We start from the raw sequence: 19633 nt of genomic DNA, 5'->3' as shown, positions 1-19633 counted from the left end.
GTAAAAGGAAACATTTCCTTATGTTCAATGGCGAGCCAGATACTGTACGTTTAATAGATTATGCGCGTCAGCCACATCAGCGCAGATGTTTACAAAGCGAAACTGGTCCAATATTGCTTGTTAAACTTGTGCCGCGCCAAATACGTTGGTTGAATTCACTCGGTCGCGTACAGCGCGATTTATATCGAAGGGATATAAAACGAGTATGGAAATTAGATTTTTTAAAACATTTTTGGTTAGATGAAATGTGCGAGCCAAGTAAAGCGTTACGTAATCGTTCTCAGCTGCCGATTTATCTCGTACCAGGTCGAGACATCGCAAGAGAAAGAGGACTCGTCCCATTCTTACAGTAGAACTGATTCATGTGACGCAAGATTCTTTTGCCCACCCTAACCCCCCAAAGGCTCCTCCTTTAGGCTTATAGATCATCTGACCGTCGCTAGGGGAAAACAGGAGGAAGGGTAGCCGAGCAGACTGCTTAAGTCAGAGTCTGCTGCACTGAAGGGGATATTTTGGATTGAAAATATCTTAATTTTCTGTGTTTGTAAGTAATACAGCTGACTTCTTTTCAAGTATTTCGCAGAAATTGATTTAGTCTGTACGATGTGTGGCTTAATGTAGAGAATATCGCAGTGTTTTTTTTTCGCCACGAAGAAATCAATGAAAATGTCAGACGTCATTTTGTTTGCTGATAACTTGGCACTAACGTCATCTCGTTTTTGTTTTTGGCCACCATCGTTTTTGTGACTTTTATTTTTAAATTTCCTCCTTGTTTGAGCTTATGAGGAAGCAATTGTGAACTGTTATTTGTGTCTCTTTCACATTTTAGGAAAAGTTTATCACTCGGAGCCACTTGCTCGTCGATATGATTGTTTTCAAATGAAGCTTCATCAAGTTTTAACCGGAGCCTGCAATGCTGGGGACAGGTGTTTTGCCGTTGGAAGTGTTGAGGGCATTCCATTTGTGACCTATGCAGCAGGGTCCAATATTGTTGTATTATCTGTCACATTTGAGAGGGTGCAAATCATTCCTGGGATTTGTCACCAAAATGTGCAAATCAGCTGTATTGATTGCAGCACAGACACAGGAAAGATAGCAGCTGCTTATGGAAACAAAGTTAAAATTTTTGAGCCGACACCACTTGTCCATCACAATAGTAGCCATGTAAGTACATAGAATTTGTTAGATATTCAATATTTCACTGAATCACAACATTTTTACTGATTTAGAAGCTGGACTATCACTGGGTTGAAACTGGCCACATTCAAACAGAGTATTTTGTCCGAGCCATTTCATGGAATCTAGAAGGAACTCGCCTACTGCTTGGTGGTCGATTACTACAGCTATGGGCCAGCAAAGGAACAAAGGAAAGCCAAGAAGATATCTATTCTAAAAGTCTTCCAAGAAGTGCTACATTTCAACTGGGTGCTGGCAATGATGTTGACTCTGATGAAGAAGATAGAGAGGCTGAAGCAAAAGAGTCCACTTCTAATCAAAGCCCTCACACCGGAGGTAACTTTTTTATTTCGAAAAGTTTAAAATTATTTTAATGTGACAAAAAAATTCCCTTTTTTTCAGATGCGAGCGATAGTTATGAACTTGCTTGGGAAACACGAACTGCAACTCCCGTTCGGTTAATGTCTTTTTCTCCTGATGGAACCCTTTTTGCCACTGCTGGGATGAACGATCCTCTTGTTAAAGTGTGGTATCAAGACAAGCCTTGTAAGATATTATTTCAGGCTCATTCTTTTTTTACTTTTTTTCTTTTGTTCAAGTTAAATTTGATTGTACCTCTCTATAGTGCTGTTTCCTTCCAAAAGCATGGAGCATTTGGCAGCGTCCTCTCCCACCTGCATGGACAATTCGACAAAATATGCTTTCGAATATCTAGGCCATCCTGCGTCAGTTGTTTCTGTTGAATGGAGAAGGACGTCGAAATACATGCCGCGGTATGTCTGTTTATTACATGATTTTTCCCTCCAATTAATAAATTATTGTTGAATCACAGAGGGAGTGTCGCAAATATGCTGGTCACCAGTTGCGAGGACTCAATTTGCCGTGTATGGGTAGAGACCGTGTTGCCAGAAGATGGTCTAGTCAATATGAACAACTTTGATCCATTGGCAGCGCAAAACCCTCGATTCCGAACGCATCGCCATAAACATAAATTTATGCAACGTTTAAAACACATGAGGTAACATTCCGGCTTCACATCATTTTCTTTCTCACAGACTAATCGATTGATTTATGCAGACATTGCTTTCAACTAAAGAGGCTACTAAAGCAAGAAAACGGCGGAAAGTCACCCAAGAAGGGAAATAAAGCCATGACAATACCCACACTTTTTTCTTCATATTCAGTGCATGACTATCATAGCTACGGTATTCACGGTACTGGTCAAGCAAACGGTTTACATTTTCATTTGGCTGCGACAATCAATGCACAGACAGGTAAACTAAACATTTATTTTGATACCCGTATCCAAAATGTTGATTGGTTTCATCGTTTTTTTGAATAGATATTCCTCTGGTTCCAAGTTTAGGAGGAACAGCAAGTGACAAAGGATTTGTTGTTCATTGGCTCAACAACAAAGAAATGCACTTTACTCTTCAAGCTGAGTACATCCTTCAGGCAAGTGTTCCTTATTTAATTTCAGAACATTTATTTAATAATTTGACATCATACAGGAACTTAGTAAGAAAGCGGTTGGTCGGGAAGAGAGTTTTCAGAATGGCGTAGGTGTTGTTGAATCAGAAGATGACCGCGGCGAAGATCCCGAACCTGAGACGGATTTTCTTAAACGAAAGAAGCTTCGAGCCACTACTGGGGATCTAGCAAAGTTTTTACGGACGGAACAAGATAATGGAAGAAACGCTGATCTGCCGAGTCCTCATATGCTTCATCCAGATCAAATGATGAGTAACACCGCATCACTTTATTCTATGAACACGGACATAACAGGAGTCACCGGTAAATTTAAATTAACAGGCCTGTGTTGACTAAAATCATCTGATATTTTTTTGTGCTTTTAGGATTTGGTGTTCCTCTTGGAGATGCGTTAGACCATCGCATTGAAACTTTGCTGAAGGACTGGCATCATAGCCCCGATTTGTTATATGCTGTCCACCCTCTGGATGGTTCATACCTTGTCTGGTAATTTCCGTGTTTCTTCGAGCGATTTTAATTTTTTAAAGCAACAAATACATTTGGACATTACGCAGGTTGGTCGACTGGTTAGATGAATACAATCCTGGCTCCTTCCGACAAGCGCAAGTATCGTTTAGCTCCAGACTACCGAACGCTGTGCCCCTTGGTGATGCTTCCACGCTGAGCACCCATTTGGCATTATTCAACCCATTCCATGTCTTGGATTTGCGCAATTTATTGCACTTAGAAGGCCCTCATTCATTACAATCTCCTCAGCCACTTGCATCAACGAATGCGCCAGATGATGATGCTGACGAGGAGACGCAGTCTGTGAATCATGCCTCTAGTAGTTCTGGTCCGGCACAACAGAGTGCTGCTGGCCCGTCAGTAGCTAGCGAAGAAAAACACGAAACTAATCCATTTCATGCGTCGTCATCGCCAATTGTGGCGATGGTAACCAAGCACGCTAACGGAACTCTTAATCTTTGGCATTTAGCACTAAGTGATCAATCAAAATTCACACAAGTGTTGTCAGTCAGTCATATGACGAGAATATCAGGGCACCGGTTCCGAGTAAACAGTATTTCTTGCCATCCTGTATTACCCTTACTGCTGACGACTTCACATCATAACGTCATCAATAATCCTAATGGTATTTTTTTTAACGATTGGTTCTATTTTTCGATTTTGTTTACAATTATCGGTTTGTTTACTTATTTTAGACAGGGAAGTCTTCGCATGCACTGCACAGAAACATAGGAGAGCATCTGGTCAAGCTAATCAAGGCTATTGCAGTGAGTTGATATTGTGGAAGGTGGAAACAGTTGGTCCCCTAGGAAAATCTGGTGGAGTCAAGGAATTGGCTAGGATAAACTCACCTGAAATGTCAGCTTTTGCATCTGTAGCCTGGATACCAACCGTTTTGCCTAGGTAAAACGAAAAATAAATAGAATGTCGAAGAGTGATTCACTAATTTTTTTCTAACTCTTTAGTTCATCATTGGGTGGATTTTCGAATTCTGCCAGCGCCTGTTTTGTTGCCTCTGACGGCCTAAGTTTGCGGATTTATCAAGTAACCATTGCATTTTATCAATGGGTTCGGGTCACCATAATAATTAACTTGTATCTTTTGCATTCAGGCCGTTATCGATGCCAGAACACTACTGGCTCAAATTCTCATTACTCCAACATTAGGACCTAACAATCCTTTCAACACGTCCTTTGATAAAGAGGTAAATATATGCAAACTAGTAGTACAACTAATAAATTCAGGATTCACAATTTAATGTTTTTTTGTTTTTGTTTTATTAACAAGTCGCCCGCTCGCCAGTTCATGTTGGGTAATCGTACACCGGTGCGGATAGTTTCTGAACAGTCCACTTCACGACCAGGATGCATTTTAGAACTAGATGCTATGGTAGAAGCGGATCATGATTGGAAGCAGACGCAGTTTCTCCACGTTTTCCAACAACAACTTCTTACTGGCTACAAATTGACTAACAACATTGCAACTCCGTCTAACGTTCCAGCTGCAGATTCCACACACCAAACGGTGCCCGAAGTTGTACCTACTTCACAGAGAAAGAGTAAAATGAATTGATTTATGAGTTAATTTACATGAAAATAATTCTGGTTGTGATTTTAGTGCCTCTCTCTCAGATGCCATTGACTTCCAGGTTGAGTCTCATGGAAGTGACCCAGTCAGCCGTAGTAGATCTACAAGAATCGCTAGCTTTTAGTGAGCCGTTCTATGTCGTCGTTGTTGAAAAAGAAATTGAATCGGAGCAAAAATTGAACGAATCGTTAGATTTTTTGGAAGTTCCCTCTCATGCTGAACATAACGACGGCTCCGAAGGTTTGTAAAAAAACAAACAAAACTTAATAATCGTTTAATTCCATCTCATTTCTTAAAATGAAGGAACCACGGTTGTACATGTGTGGAAGCTGGTCATTTCATCTTGCAACGAAGACCAAATTGGATCGGCCAGTCCGCACCAAAAGCGTCCACCTGGTCCTAATGTCACAATGAAAACCATCAAAATGTGCACGCAACGTCTACCACTTCCCGACGGAGTGGGGATTATTCATGCTGCTCCCGCTGCAGGTCACTTAAGGTTGGTTTGAACTAATTCTTTAGGTTTTCACTTTCCATACTTTCTACATAACGCAAATTTTTTTTTTTTTTAGCTCCGCTTCTATCTACCCTGCTTGTTTTGCTCCGTACGCGATGGTCACAGCTTGTACGGATAATACAGTTAGATTTTGGAGATGTAAGTTAGTCACAGAGAACAAATCGAAGGATTCGACGGAAGAATATCTACGTTGGGAAGAGTGGCAAATGATCAGCAAAGAAGGGACTTCATTACTCTCAATTCCAGGTTCGAGACTACAAAAAGTGAATTGTTAAAGTACTTCATTAAAAAAATTATCATTTTAGGGAGGCCTTTGTCAGTTTCGGTAGCCTACAGTGGCCGTATCGCTGTGGCTTATAAGAACGGAAGATCTTTTAAAGGGAAATTTATTCGAAACAGCAAAAAATCAGAAGCTGATACTCGATATTTTGACCTAGTCGTCTCAATCTATGAGTGCGAATCAACTGGAGGTTAGAAATCAACTTAAGATTTAAATGGAATGCTTCTTAATACAAGAGCCAATGCAGTCAACTCACATAATTTTTCGTTTTCAAGGTTCTGAATGGGTTCAAGAGGACGTGATATACTTGAAGAACATTCGCTTACCACGCTTGCCAGCTATCGATCCAAATATTGATTTGGCTTATTTGCACGAAGAAGGCGACCAATGGTTGAAAAAAAGGCAAGTTGGTATCGAAACGCTGACAAAGAATTTATCTCATAGCGATCTAGAGAGCCAAGACAATGACGGGGGCTGTTTTGAACGCATCCAGCCCAAAATTCAAGGTATATTACACAGTGTACATTCACGTGTTAAGTTCCATTGATTTTTTATATACCAATGTTCTAAACAGGGCTGTTGTCAGTACCTAGCTACGCAACTATTCTAACGTTAAAGAAATCTATTGAACACCGTGGAAATGTGTGTCCTCTAACGCAAAAGAATTTAGTCCAATTGGATTGGGTTTCTAAAGAAGATGGATCTCACATCCTTACCGTCGGCGTATGTTATTAAACAAAGCAAATTATTATTATTATTATTTTTTTAATATTCAAGTTTTACGCAACTGCAAATTGATTTGTAGGTCGGACATCGAGTACTCCTGTATACATCCGTTTCAAGCCCAGCTGTTAAGGAGCGATTCAACAATTCAAAAATCGTCAAGAATCCAAAGTTAGCGAGACAAACTTCTCAAACATCAACTTTTAACCAGGACGATGTTACTGTCAGGTTCGATATATTCCTTGATGAAAGATGAGAAGAATTCGTTTTCATTTGAAATCGCTTTTCCAGGTGGTTACGTTTGCGCTCTCTTGAATTACGAACTGCTGACGGTTTGCCTCCATTGCCTATGCACTTGTCCTGGGTTCGCGATGGCATTTTCGTTGTCGGAATGGACAACGAAATGCAGATATATTCCCAATGGAAAGACACGTTGAGTGGAATAACCACTGAATCCAATGGATTTATGGCGACCTCTCCTGTTTGTCACCACGGTATGCAAATCACACTTTTTTTCCCTTTCTTTCTCTCGTTTAGTTCTTACACTTGTTCTTCCAACAGAAAACCTTGGAGAAGAGAGCGGTACTGATTTGGAGAGTGACACTGACGGTAGTGTAGGCTATGATGATGATGTGGGAGAAGATCGTGATGTACTTGATCGGGAGTTACATACGTTAGCTAAAGAGGGACGGATCACTTACGCACCGAGTATGGCACAATTGCCTAGGGCTAGTTCAATGCACGCTTTGGCTGCTGCGCAAGGATCCAGCCATACGAAGAAGGTTACTATAAAAACACCGAAAAAGAAACTGGACGAGAAGGCACAAACAGTTGCAAGCCCCACAGTGTCATTACTGCAAGATTGCCTACCTAGCTATGGACTCTTTGAAGCTAGCCAAATTGCTTGCCCAGTTTTGCCGCAATATCACCCGCAGCAACTCATGGAGCTCTTGAATTCTGGTAAATTATCTTAAAGGAATACAACAGCAATCAGCAATTAAATACCCATTTCATTTTAAAACAGGCAAAATCCGCTGGGTCAAAGCTATTTTGGCTCATTTGGTGCGATGTATTGCAGGTCATCGTGGAACGGACAGTGATGAAGAAGATGACGAAGATGTCGACGAATCGGCCAAACACTGGGCTCGAACGCGAACACTTTCCATCAGTAGTCCGGATAATGAGTCGAGAAAGATCACCGCCGATCTCCACATCTCGTCCGTTCCCAAAGAACTGACGTTAGATTATACGGAAATCAGCGCTGTTCCTCCGCTTCCTTTGTGGTTGCTTCTAGCAGCTGACCAAGGATCAGCAAATCTAGGAGATTCTACGGCATCTGGCGCCGATTCTTTGTTCCAACCATCGTTGGAAACACATGTAAGAATTTTTTGTAAATTTTTAAAATCTGTTGACTTAATTAATTCCGTAATTAAATTCTTTCATATTTCAGGCGGAAGAAGAAGAAGATTTAGATACCATTTTGAGTGAAAGCCCACCAAAGCGGAAAAGTAAACGAAAGAATGCTAACGGAGATGCAGGCGCCCAGCATTTGCAACAGCAATACTTTCAATTTGGAACTCGACAAGCTGCGCTTCTGACGAGTGTGTTGACTCATACTCAACTACCTGGTCTAAGTAGCGTCGACCAGATGCATCTGTTAGCTCTGGCAGATACTTTGGCTTCGTGCAGCGCTACTCATCTTGTCACGAGCACCATCCATAGTGGGGCTTCAAAGAATCTAGCTAAAAGTGGTATGTTCCTGTAAGGTTGATATTAAGTATTATACTTTATATTAATTTTTTTTGTCATTTGTTTTATTGTAGTTCCTACGCACCCAGGATCAGAGTCATCCTTGGATTCTTGCGGGCTTCGCTTCCTGTTGGCTGCGCGCCATCATTCGTACCTGCTGCGGTTCTTACCACCTGTTCAGCGCGCTGCTTTAAAGAAACAAGGAATTAGTAGTTCCTTGCTAACCTGGGCGTTCCACTCGGAAGCGCAGGATGAACTTTTACAACTTCTTCCCGCTTTTACAAAACGTAAGCTATAACTGTGATTCCAATAAGAATGGTACTGATAAAAAACAAATTGGTTTTATTATTGTAGCGAATCCCATGTGGGCTGATTATCGTGAACTAGGATTCGGATGGTGGATGCGAAACAACGCCAGTTTGCGTCGGTGTATTGAAAAACTGGCTAAAGCAGCATATCAGAGCCAAGGCGATCCATTGGATGCAGCCATTTATTATTTGGCAATGAAGAAGAAAAATTTGGTCTGGGGTCTTTTCCGGCAGGTGCAGAACGAACGCATGACGGCATTCTTCAGCAATAATTTTACCGAAGAACGTTGGCGTAAAGCAGCTTTAAAAAATGCATATGCTCTACTCGGCAAACAGCGCTTTGATCATGCTGTAGCCTTCTTCCTGTTGGCTGGATCATTGAAAGGTAGCATTGGATTATTTTTTTTGCTTTAACTTAGCAGACTTAAATAAAACGTGCCTTGTATTTGCTTCCAATTTAGACGCCATCGATATTTGCCTAAGCCGAATGCAGGATATTCAGTTAGCCATTGTTATTACTCGGCTGTATGAAGGTGACATGGAATCTGTGCCTCCAGGATTAAAGAAACTACTTCAAGATCATGTCTTGGGTTACAATGAAAGTAGCGAACCGGTTGCCGCTTCGGCCGGATCGGATCCTTTCTTGCGTTCTATGTCCTATTGGCTCATGGCTCAGTACACTGACAGTTTGAGCACCCTTTTAGAGCGACGAGGCGATAAGGGCGAATTGACGAAGTCGCAAAACATTGCAAGTCCAAGTGTTTTCAACTTCTATATCTATCTTCGCAACCATCCTCTTATTATACGGCAGCAGTTAGCTTTATCGGCCACAGGTAACTTGTTTATTTAATGTGTTTAGTCTTACATTTTGACTAACACATTCAATCTTTCAGGCCAATCTACCAACAAGCGAACGCATTTAGCAGGCGTTGGTGCCATCAGCGTTGACAAGACCTACCTTCTTCAAGAATGGATAACACCTCTTGAAAGGCGACTGTACTTTACCACGGCTCATGCTCACTTCCTTGCTGGTTGCCCCGCTTTGGCCTTGGAGGTTTTATCTAAATTACCGGATCATGTCCAACAACCGGAAAGTGAAACAGATAAAAACTCTGAAGGAGGTGAAGGTAATTTTGATCAAAATGACGTACCTTTTCCCATATTTCTCATTTTATTCATTAATTTTGCAAATCCACAACTTTTTTTTTCTTCAGAAAATGCCCCCGAAGTCATTCAACAAGTCATTCAACAGAAAAGTGAAGACATGGACTGGTCAACACCTCTCGTCATTGTTAGCCCAAGTGACGAAACCCGAGAATTTGACTGGGGACAACCTATCAACGGCAAATCTGACACTTTAGAACTAAAATGGAGTGACGATGAAGCTTCTGATTCTGAATGTTCTGACGGCGGTATCACAATGAGAGATATGAGCGTGGCCGAGGTTGCAGTGACCCCTTCGGATCCCAAATTGGAAGCTGAGCCGGAAACGGGAGGTTTAGACATTATGGCCCAACAGTTGAAGTTCATCGCTTGTCTAAAAATTCTAATGGGGGAAATGGCAACGCTTGCCACTGGTTTTGAAGTCGATGGTGGTCAATTGAGGCTTCAGCTTTACCTTTGGTTAGATCGAGAATTGCAGGTGAGCAGACCATTGAGGGTTTTATATTACTTATTTTTCTTTCAGATTATCATTTCGAGTTTTTTTAATTTTTAGGCTTTGCAACAACTATGCAATTACGCTCCCATTCCTGTAACTGGTAACGGGAATGAAGAGGATGAGCCTAGCTTGTTACCTGCTATTCCTTCTTCATACAAACACCCAATTTCTGCTGACGAACCGGTCACTCTTCACGAGATTCTCCTTGCAGAAAAATTGGATCTTGAAGCTAAAGTGAAGCGAACCAATCGCAGACGGCGATGGCTGAAAGGTATAAGAATTTTATAAATTTCGCTCAATGATACAAATTTACCGGGCCATTTTTCTTACGTAGCCAATGAACTGCTTGTAAGGACATTGCTGAGTTATTGCAGTGTTCATGGATCACAAGGAGGAGGTCTGGCATCGGTCCGCATGGAACTTATTCTTCTACTGCAGGAGTTGCAACAAGATAGAAGATTTACCACAGGTAAGACATATTTTACTATGTTCAACTATGTCAATCTCTGAATATTTGTCTTTCTTGCCTAAAGGAGGTTCGGAATCAGTTGCGAATTTGAATCAATCTCAACTTTCTTCTCCTTTGGCGTATCCTACAAGTCTTCCGCTTTTAGCCGCCAGTGTCGCGGGAACAGAAATTATCACAACTGATCCTGTTCGTCATCTAGAGGTATATTTAATTACATCGTAAAAACCTTAACCGATAAAATTTACGAATACATTGCCATTTTTAGAGCCAAATTCGAGATTTACTGCGGGCGATTATTGGATTGAGCTGCGTTCCTGTTCCCGGAAAGATCAGCTTTGGACAGGTTTGTTACATTGTTGATATTAATAAAATTACTGATATGTTTGATTAATGTTTTCGTATCCTGTTTAGATGTGTTTGATTCGCGATCTGGCGCTGGCCTTATCTGCCTGTCTCTACCAAGCCCTTTGCTCTTCTGACGCGTGGAGCCTCCAACAGCAACAACAAGAACAACAGCAGGGCTCTGTTGGACCACTTGCTCGATTAGCTGTTGTATTCCGCGCAATGCATAATATTGGCGTCAGTAATTACGCCAAGCGAGAAGAACCCCAACTTGAGCCCGGAAGTAGTCCATCGAAATGGCCAGGTTTCATCACAACAGAAATTAACAAAAATTAACAGTTAATTGTTATACATTTGCTTTTTAATGTTAATAGGCGTCACTTCTTTGCGCGCTCTGTTGGCTCGTGAAAAAGATGAAGATGCGCCCCGATTATTGACTTTGTTATGTGAAGCCTTTGTTGCCGTCTACACTTCGTTGCTGTGTTATTCAATGGCGGCTTGCGATTCACACGTCCTCTACAGGTAAGACCTCTATTTGCACCTCCTTTAGTCCTTGTTTTCATTATTATTTTCATTTACATTTTGTTTAGGTTGGCCGGGCTGCAACCAACAGAGAGTATGTGGGGATCCATTTATGGAGGAGGTGCCAAACAGCTAGTCAGGGTCACTACTACCACGACGTCCACGCTGCCTGGCTCACAAGGTCTAGGAACCTCTAGTGATGGGGGATCACCCCAGCCGCCTGGATCCCCATCTTCAACGATGGATGTTGCCAAGCAGCGAGTTCGTTTACATATAAAACTCTTACAGCAGATTGGAACACCAGCTGCTGTCGGAGGTGGAATGACCGCTGGTAAAATGTTTTGTGTTCGTATGTTTTTCTATTGCTAATATAAAATTCATCTTTGTCGTCTCTTTTGCCATTCAGTTTCTTCTAGTGCATCCATTTCAAGTTCAGCGTCAAGAAAATCATCGCTTCCACAAGGAAACGAGGACATGCCAACCTACAAGGAAGTTTTCGTTGCCCCTAAACTGTCGCTGGTGGCCTGTCTTATGAAAAAGCCCACCTTGCCGTCGGAGAGAGTCTCTTATGATTACGATTCTTCTGCATCTGATGCGGTAAACTTTAAAAAAAAACAGCCTATCTTATTGGCGAACTTATTGTTTTAAAATGCCTTTTCCTCCGCATTAGGGTGATGAAGTCGACGCCGAGGATGATGGTGATAATGAATCTGACAACGATGATTTCTGGGAGGAAAAGGATTGCGCCAAAAGAGCAGCTTCCAAGAAGGCTGGTGCTAATCCAGGTAGAAATAGCTAGCAGCAAACGCATGGATGAGTGTGTTTCGGTAATATGGTTAATGTATACATTCTCTTTTGTTTGGTAAAAATAGGTGATTCGGAGCACAGCAAAGCGGATTCTATCAGTTGGCACGCTATACGTTATGCTGTCACCCGTTTGTGTATAGGCCAGATGGAAGAATTCTTAAGAGTCGCCGGCGTTGAGCCTACAGGTGTGGATTCTTGTAGTCTTGTAGCATTTTATCCAGTGTGCTTTAAGGCTTTTATGATTTAATTTAAAACAGATTTGCCGGTTGTTAGTCCTTTGAGTCATGCAATCACACGGACAATGCATCAATGGTGCGCATGGTTGCAGAGACAGTTGGATGCGGCAGGGCCAGTTCCGCCAAATTATATACCTGGATGTGTTGTTGAAAACACAACTTCTGGGCCACCCATTCTTAAGTATCGCAGTCTTGTGGATCCAAATAATACCCCATTCTCGTAAGTATTAAAAAATTATATATATTTTGTCCAAACTGTACCTGATAAAAATTCTTGTTTATGTTTTGTTTTAGAACCAAGGAAGCAAATGCCCGACCCATACGTCGTCTTTGGTCTTTCCTTGTGCGACAAGAGAAAGTCCAAGATATTTTCATCCGTCTGGTCTTTGGTAAAAGACATGCTCCTCACGCTTCTGGAACCAACAACGCCGATTCCATTTCTCTCTATTCTGATATTGCTGGTCAGGGTATGTACAATTAATCTAATTTGGTACAGCTGTTTTAATCTAAATTTTATTTTATTTGTTTAGATGAAATGTCCACTGATACCATAACGGCTGTATCGGGTGGTGGTACTGAGCGCTTACAGGATCCAGTTCGAATCATTCATAAAGATCAAGACATTATCAGCGCGTTTTGCATCAATTCTGTACTACTTATTCTACAGTTATTTTGATATGGTGACAACTGCCTTTAAACTATGATTTTTTTTCCACAGACCAATGGAGGAATCCTTGCTTTGGCAAACGGAAAAGAAATTCAAGAACTGGATATTACTCCTTTGCTAGACATGCAATCGGCTGTCTTGGAAGATGAATGTGAATTGGATTTGCTCGGGCTGGATAGGTGGGTTCTCTCGGATTTCAAATTTGGTTTAAACGCTTTCAATGGAAATTTTCTGCTATAGAGATCCTGATAGTAATGCGTCTTCCTTCCTGGTTGTACAAACGCCAGGCGATCGCCATTTGTTGAATCAGTTGAATGGAGGCAAGTGCTGTTTTTTTATTCTATTTCAAACCGACATTTTAAGCTAATTTACTTGATGTAAACAGGAATGTCTGGATCTGCAAGCACTGCCCACTTTCCTAGTTATGCCCCATCAGCATCGAATAGTATGGTTCCACCAGGAGGCCCAACTTTACCCGTGACAGGGCGTGGGACAACACTGGTATGAATCATTCAATAAGCTTTACTTCCTACAGCTTGACACACTGCCAATCCTCAAGCAGTGAATGGTGCATTAAAACTGCATTGTTCTTTCTTGTTTTTCATCTGGAATTATAAATGCTCTTATTTCTATCTGTGGGGTTTCATCTGTGACTAAAGAGTCGTTCAGCCATTGTCTTTCCTAGGTTTAACTAGCTATCTATTATTAGTTTATTAAAAGGGCGATTCGGCTATCTTTGGCTTATTACTGTTCTGAGATCTGTCCATGTTACTAACAAGTACCTTTTACTTCCGTCTTTTTCTGCTCCTCACCTTTCAATCCTCTTTATCTCTTTTTTATTCACTCGTCCTCTGGACACGCATCCCATTTCCTTGAATGTGTTTGGACTTCTGACTATTTATCTTTTTCGTTTTAAAATTATCTGTCGCTATCCTTCCTCCTTGCTATCCTTCGCTATCCCTTCCTACACAAATTGGTTACTCTGTTCCCTCCTCCCACACCTTGCAGCCGAAAGGGTTGACATTCCCTGGTTCGCAACATCCGCCATTTTTTCAGCTGGTGCTGCGGCGAAGCAAACTACTACTAACACCGGTAACAGCTAGCGGTTCTTTCTGCTTTGTCTCATCTTCTTGTTTTTTACTACTATGTGTGCCTCTACAAAAAATCAATGTTCTGCTAATTTAATGGCGTATTCTCTCATCTGCAGTGGTTTAAAAAATGACTTTGGCTTGAAGTCAACAATTTTGTGACTTTTTATTAATGTTAACAATCTATTGTTTTTTCTAGTTACGGAAACATAAAGTGGATGGAGTAAGAAGAATGACGGCCCATCCGTTACTTCCTTTGTGTAAGTTTGGGTAGACTGTGATCGATTGCGGCAATTAATTAATTTTTTAAATCGTGATATCAGATATCGCCGGCCAAGGGGACGGATCTGTAGCTATTTGGGAATGGGGTCACGTTGGTGTTGTGTGTCAACCTAGGAGCCCTGGAACATACGCAAAGGTAAATCGTCTCCGTTTCAACAGCCAAGGAAACAAATTTGGTGCAGCCGACGGAGATGGCCACGTCGCCTTATGGACACTTCGTCTTGGAGGAGGATCTGCGCCTCATCGCCCGTTTTTTGTAAGAATTATTTTTATATTATTGGATTTTCTGATCTGCGTATTAATTTTTTAAAACCATTTAACAGTCACATCAATGTCACAGCAAGGGGACATCAGATTTTGTGTTTCTGGGGTCATCGAGTATTTTGGCCACAACCGGTCACAGTTCAGAGTCCCGCAACGTCGTTTTATGGGACACCCTAATGCCCCAACGCAAAGCAATTATTCACTGTAAGTTGGTTCCTTTTAACGTCAGTAAGGTTTGAATATCGCTAACGACTCTTCTGATGATTTTCCCTGCAGCATTTGTATGTCACGAAAACGGAGGCACCAGTTTGCTCTATGCGTCTCAGCATCAGCTCCTGATATCGGCTGGCCGCAAAGGAATCGTCTGCTTATGGGATTTGAGACAACGAACACTTCGTCACAAGTTCACTGCGCATGATTCTTCTGTTGCGATCAAATGCATGGCGTTAGATCCCAATGAAGAATTCTTTGCCACTGGATCTGCTGACGGTGATATCAAGGTATATAAGGTTCTTATCAACCAATATGGAAGTTGTAATGATTTGTATTCACTGAAAGGTCTGGAGCCTTGCTACACAACATTTACTTTACGCGTTTCCTGCTGAACATTCACGATCATCCTTTTTCCGTTCCATGGGGCAAGGAAATGGCGTAAATCAAGTAAGTCCTTACATTTTTGTAAATGTGTGGGAATTACTGAATAGCTGTTTCAATTTTTAACAGATTCATCTGGACACGTCAGGACGACTCTTTTCTTGTGGCTCTGATGGTTCAATGAAGCTTCGTCAATTACCCTATGTGGGGAGTAGAGAAACCGCTGTCTCAACTCTTTACTAGAAAAACAAATGTTTAATGGGGGCAGTTGCGGGTAATGGCTAAACGTTTAGTTAAATTTTTTAAATATTTCGATTTACTCGAATCCCTTGAATATTTTATGGATGTCGTTGATACATGTCATTTATCTGGCTGTTCAGATTACTTATAGAATTGGATTGCGTTGTGCTAGTCACGTTTAGTATGCTATTACCTGTCAACCATTCCACTCTTCAGCGTCGTCGCTCGATGTTTCCAAACCTTTACCTTCCTTAAAACCATCACCACACCACCACACACTTTACTAACAACATTCTGAACGGCTGGTAATATGTCATTCCTCCTATTTTGTATGTCGCTAGCACGTTTGGTCGAGCAAGTGGAATACAAATGCGTTACGTGTGTGCTGATGTATTGAACCGTTTACAAATAATTCCAAAACCTCCGAACAAATGCGTCGTGGTGAATGTACATCTGGCGATGTATTCGAAGTTTGAAAAAAACACTACAACAATTTAATGCCACTAACATTTTTACGGTTGTTTATATGTTGTTTTTCTTGTAGTTTCTTTTCTTCTTTGAAAGCTAACGAGTTGGCTTTCTTTTCCTTTCTTCTTTCCTGTTAAGAAAATATAAAATTCAAACATTAATAGTGAAAACTGACACACGAAACATTTGTCGCTCATTACTTGACGATATTCTTTTACAAGTCGCTTCCTTTCGGTTCTCTGCTCTGGTGTTTCATCTTTTGGTCGAATGGATATAGTCGATAATGTGCTGATGATGGACTGCGTTTCAACACAGTTCTTTTTGGTCCCTTCAGTTTGTTGATCGAGTTGATCTAAGAACTTTTTGGTCAGACCGGGTTTCCCCAGGACATTAAGGGGAACACCTGTTTTGGGACACACTGCGAATCAAACGAAATTTATGAATTAGATTTGAGCTTTATGGACACCAAAGTTAAATTTCTTGGAACCTTTAATAATTCTGGAACTCTGTGGTTCAGAAATGAGTTTAGGATGATTGTAAATGTTAGAGTAAGTTGACAGGATAGACTCGCAATCCCATTTACGTTCCTGTTCACCTTCTTCACTTGAACTGCTGTCATTTTCTTCGTCGCTCTGGTACTTTTCCAAGTACCTTTCTACAGCTCCTTCTACCTCGTCTCTTGCCTAAAATTCGATTCACAAGAATTACGTCGATATTCACAACCTGAGAATAAATAAAAGATAACTGCAACTTACTACTTTGCCAATTTCACGACCCAATCTGATGCCTTCTGTCTTGTCATGTTCATAGGCCGCAGCCAATTTCAACACTTCATCGTCTTGTAAGGTGATGTGTCCTTCGATCTCTTCGCAATCTAAAGCGCCCATTTCTTCGTCGTCATATTGAGCCATCATCTACAAATAAAAATCCATAAATACTGTAATCTTTGAACCAATTGAAAGTGGTCAAATCAGAATACATGTTCAAATCTGTCGTCTAGTAACGAGAGCTGGGCATTTCTTCTGATAACTGAACTGGTCATGGAATATTCAGTAAAACGCGATTTGTTATCGTCATTGAAATCGGGTGAACGTTGTCCTGAGTCGCTTCGCATGTCACACAATACGTCGTCGTTTTCTTCTTCATCGTCACCACTGGAGCCATCATCATCTTCGCTATTAATCATAATTATAAAATGAATATAAGCAAATCCAAATTCAATTCAATTGTCTCGAGAACATACTCTGTTTCAACGTCAGAAGGTACTCCATTAGCAAATGCAATAAAGTCATCTTCTAGTTCATTATCAGGATCATCGAAATTAAAGTCGTCGTCCAAAGCTGCAACTATGTCTGGGTCCAAGTCCGGCCTCGGTCCTACAATTTTCAGTAACTTTTAAATCCTTTCTCAAATTTTGACATTAAATTCAAGGCTTAAAGAAATGAAAACCTGAGTGGGGAGCAGCTCTATTTAGTAGTCCAACTTTTTCTTCCACTTTTGATTGGAAAACTGAGGAGGGCAGGGCAAGTTTGTAGGGATGGTCCTAACCACAAATAGAAAAAAAAATGTCAACTAATAGTTCTATCATACAGCCAATCCTATAGATCCTTACTGAAAGTCCTCTGGCAACTGGTGCTTTCCAGACTCTTGAATTTTTAGAATCTTCTGCCAGTTCCCATTCAGCAGTTTGTTTAACATCACGCAAGTGCTGCAGGTAATTATAATCATCATCAAAGTATATTCCAAGTTTAGCTAGTTCTTCTTTCTGTTGGGCAGGATCCTGAATATTAAAACCTTTTATAAATCACACTTCCCTTTGATTTTGATTTGTTTATTTTGATTTATTCATACCTTTGGTTTAGAGGATGCAGGGATTTCAGCACTTTTTTCTGGTTTCAGAGCAATTGGAACTAGAACTCTTTGAGGAGCCTGCTCGTCAGCGGCAAGTGGATCCTTTTGACTTCGATGTACCAAGTTGAAGGTGACTGCATTTTTCTTGTCTATAAATTTCTTTGTTTTGGGCTGTCAAAAAGAGAAGTCAAAACGAAATGTTATCATGTATTATTTTCAAATAGTTATTAATGTGAATAAAAGAATCTTCACGTACCATTTTCCGATAGTGTAAATAGATCTAATCGTAGTTAACTGAATAAATCAACGGACTTCACAAAAAAATGTCAAACAAGTAGCAAGTACCATGCAAGTACAAGACCACAATCCTTCACGCTTCTAAAATCTGTACATTCGTCTGCTCAACACAGAGCAGTGAAAAGTGATTGCCAGATTTAAAATGTTTTATTTTAATTGCAAATTTGGCGTAAATTTTGATATTTATCTGTTATTGTGGTGGAGTGGAGTAAAAAAAAATCGAATACGGTTAGCCGAAAAACATTCACAATCATATTTGGTGATATAATTTCATTTTTCAACGAATTATTACACCAACTTTGGATATCGTACAGAGATGGCGTTTACACGGAACGAAAAATAGTTAATTGTGGAACAAAAACTAAACAGTCCTTTTACCACTTTTGATAGATTGTTATGAATTACTAACGACAATACGAGCGACCCATTTTCAAAAGCCACACCAGTACACTTAGTGGTTTTTTACTAATTTATGTGGTGCTGTATGACAGAACAGAACTCGGTGGTGACTAGCTACTCTTACGCTTTCCTTTCAGAGATAAAAGTCATTTCTTGGCAGCCGAATAAAGTGACCGACAGCTAAGAAAAGGGACGACGAGGAAATAATTAATGCCAAGTAACGCCTGAGAAGAGCCGAAGAATTGGTCATCGTTTTTTAATGGCATTTGTTTAAACAACTTTCTTTCATTATATAAAAAAACAAATGTTTGTTAAATTTGTTCCATTCTTAATGTACTATGCTGCTCCATTCATATTTTGTATTTATCGCATGAAGCGCAGGGTCCCTCTTTACTTTGAAAGACTTTCAAAAATTTATGCCTCATTAAACTGGATCAATAATTCAAATAGCCGAATGCAAATTTGCGACGGAAGTCGTTTCCGAAGAAGTCTAGAACCAATTAGGGATCTGAACTTCATGGCCAATGAAGTGAAGTATTTTCAGCTTTCAAGACACAGTTAATAAATAAATGGTATCAACTAGTTAACGAAGTGATGCCGTATATATAATTGACATTTGTTACGTAACCTTCTGTTAACTTCGCTTTCGTGCATTGCACAGCGGGATTTGTCGTAACTTGTTTGTATTTTTATTAGATTGCTGATGATAATTTCTGTGAGATGACCGTGACTTGATCTCCTATGTACTAGACAGTGTGATGATCTAAGACTCCGAGGTTCGGCAGAGAAACGTGACGACGCGCATAGCAGAGCTCCAATGACACGATTGAATTTTAGATACATCTCACGAAAAAACTTTCACTTCTGTTCTGTTGGTCTGACTCTACAAAGAGCAATCTAATATATATATACGTATATAGATCGTTTGTCACGTTATATCATACGGTATGCTTTTCGCTATGTGACTCTGAAGAAATACGCGAATAACAACTGTTGTAATACAATCGAACCGGACCAAACTGGCACTTTTTTCCCCTTCATTTGTAGCGCACGTCCTTGATTCCGTTGAGCATCCCAGCATGATCCAACAGTTGAGGACCATTAAAATA

The 19633-nt window shown here is 40.6% G+C and overlaps 2 protein-coding genes across 9 annotated transcripts; one reads left to right on the top strand and one right to left on the bottom strand.

Moving 5' to 3' along the window:
• Positions 1-423: 423 nt before the first annotated feature.
• Positions 424-15902, top strand: LOC124328858 (dmX-like protein 2). Of its 6 annotated transcripts, none has more exons than XM_046787669.1 (54): positions 424-544; positions 830-1164; positions 1230-1512; positions 1579-1722; positions 1802-1949; positions 2009-2194; positions 2254-2450; positions 2519-2631; positions 2688-2970; positions 3033-3153; positions 3222-3799; positions 3870-4077; positions 4140-4218; positions 4286-4378; positions 4462-4732; positions 4792-5001; positions 5065-5260; positions 5334-5524; positions 5584-5748; positions 5834-6064; positions 6133-6281; positions 6364-6509; positions 6573-6775; positions 6843-7241; positions 7306-7658; positions 7732-8032; positions 8105-8317; positions 8385-8723; positions 8800-9171; positions 9232-9465; positions 9553-9980; positions 10056-10269; positions 10333-10467; positions 10532-10668; positions 10733-10810; positions 10879-11113; positions 11184-11331; positions 11400-11662; positions 11738-11928; positions 12002-12116; positions 12204-12323; positions 12396-12594; positions 12669-12835; positions 12905-13023; positions 13093-13220; positions 13282-13361; positions 13427-13542; positions 14050-14133; positions 14329-14389; positions 14453-14667; positions 14735-14879; positions 14952-15175; positions 15234-15335; positions 15399-15902. In XM_046787669.1, exons 2-54 carry the CDS (start codon positions 880-882, stop codon positions 15510-15512), a joined length of 10509 nt encoding a protein of 3502 aa, XP_046643625.1. In that variant the 5' UTR covers positions 424-544; positions 830-879; the 3' UTR covers positions 15513-15902. The 6 variants fall into 6 exon arrangements, with proteins under 6 accessions (XP_046643625.1, XP_046643624.1, XP_046643626.1 ...); XM_046787668.1 differs by having other exon boundaries at positions 425-544; positions 1233-1512; positions 12669-12841; XM_046787670.1 differs by having other exon boundaries at positions 426-544; positions 4477-4732; positions 12669-12841.
• LOC124328876 (protein LTV1 homolog) lies at positions 15884-18243 on the bottom strand. Of its 3 annotated transcripts, XM_046787706.1 has the most exons (10): positions 18085-18243; positions 17829-17999; positions 17590-17757; positions 17427-17520; positions 17221-17353; positions 16957-17152; positions 16733-16891; positions 16465-16660; positions 16178-16395; positions 15884-16107 (listed from the first exon to the last, which is right to left on the bottom strand). In XM_046787706.1, exons 1-10 carry the CDS (start codon positions 18085-18087, stop codon positions 15994-15996), a joined length of 1452 nt encoding a protein of 483 aa, XP_046643662.1. In that variant the 5' UTR covers positions 18088-18243; the 3' UTR covers positions 15884-15993. The 3 variants fall into 3 exon arrangements, with proteins under 3 accessions (XP_046643662.1, XP_046643663.1, XP_046643664.1); XM_046787707.1 differs by lacking the exon at positions 16178-16395; XM_046787708.1 differs by lacking the exon at positions 15884-16107 and having other exon boundaries at positions 16178-16197; positions 16415-16660.
• Between the last annotated feature and the right edge of the window lie 1390 nt (positions 18244-19633).

This window comes from Daphnia pulicaria, chromosome 3 (assembly GCF_021234035.1).
Source record: "Daphnia pulicaria isolate SC F1-1A chromosome 3, SC_F0-13Bv2, whole genome shotgun sequence".
Taxonomy (NCBI): Eukaryota; Metazoa; Arthropoda; class Branchiopoda; order Diplostraca; family Daphniidae; genus Daphnia; species Daphnia pulicaria.
Note: the sequence above shows the minus strand (reverse complement) of the source record. Positions and strands in the feature narration are given on the sequence as shown.

Bases quoted from the DNA above. Each gene is read 5' to 3' on its own strand.
- LOC124328858 (XM_046787667.1), top strand. From the start codon at position 880: ATGAAGCTTCATCAAGTTTTAACCGGAGCCTGCAATGCTGGGGACAGG. The intron at 5,261-5,333 runs GTTGGTTTGAAC...TTTTTTTTTTAG, and splicing joins CCCGCTGCAGGTCACTTAAG to CTCCGCTTCTATCTACCCTG. The intron at 7,242-7,305 runs GTAAATTATCTT...ATTTTAAAACAG, and splicing joins CATGGAGCTCTTGAATTCTG to GCAAAATCCGCTGGGTCAAA.
- LOC124328876 (XM_046787706.1), bottom strand. The intron at 17,521-17,589 runs GTAAGGATCTAT...ATTTGTGGTTAG, and splicing joins CAGTTGCCAGAGGACTTTCA to GACCATCCCTACAAACTTGC. The intron at 16,396-16,464 runs GTTCCAAGAAAT...TTTGATTCGCAG, and splicing joins GAGTTCCAGAATTATTAAAG to TGTGTCCCAAAACAGGTGTT.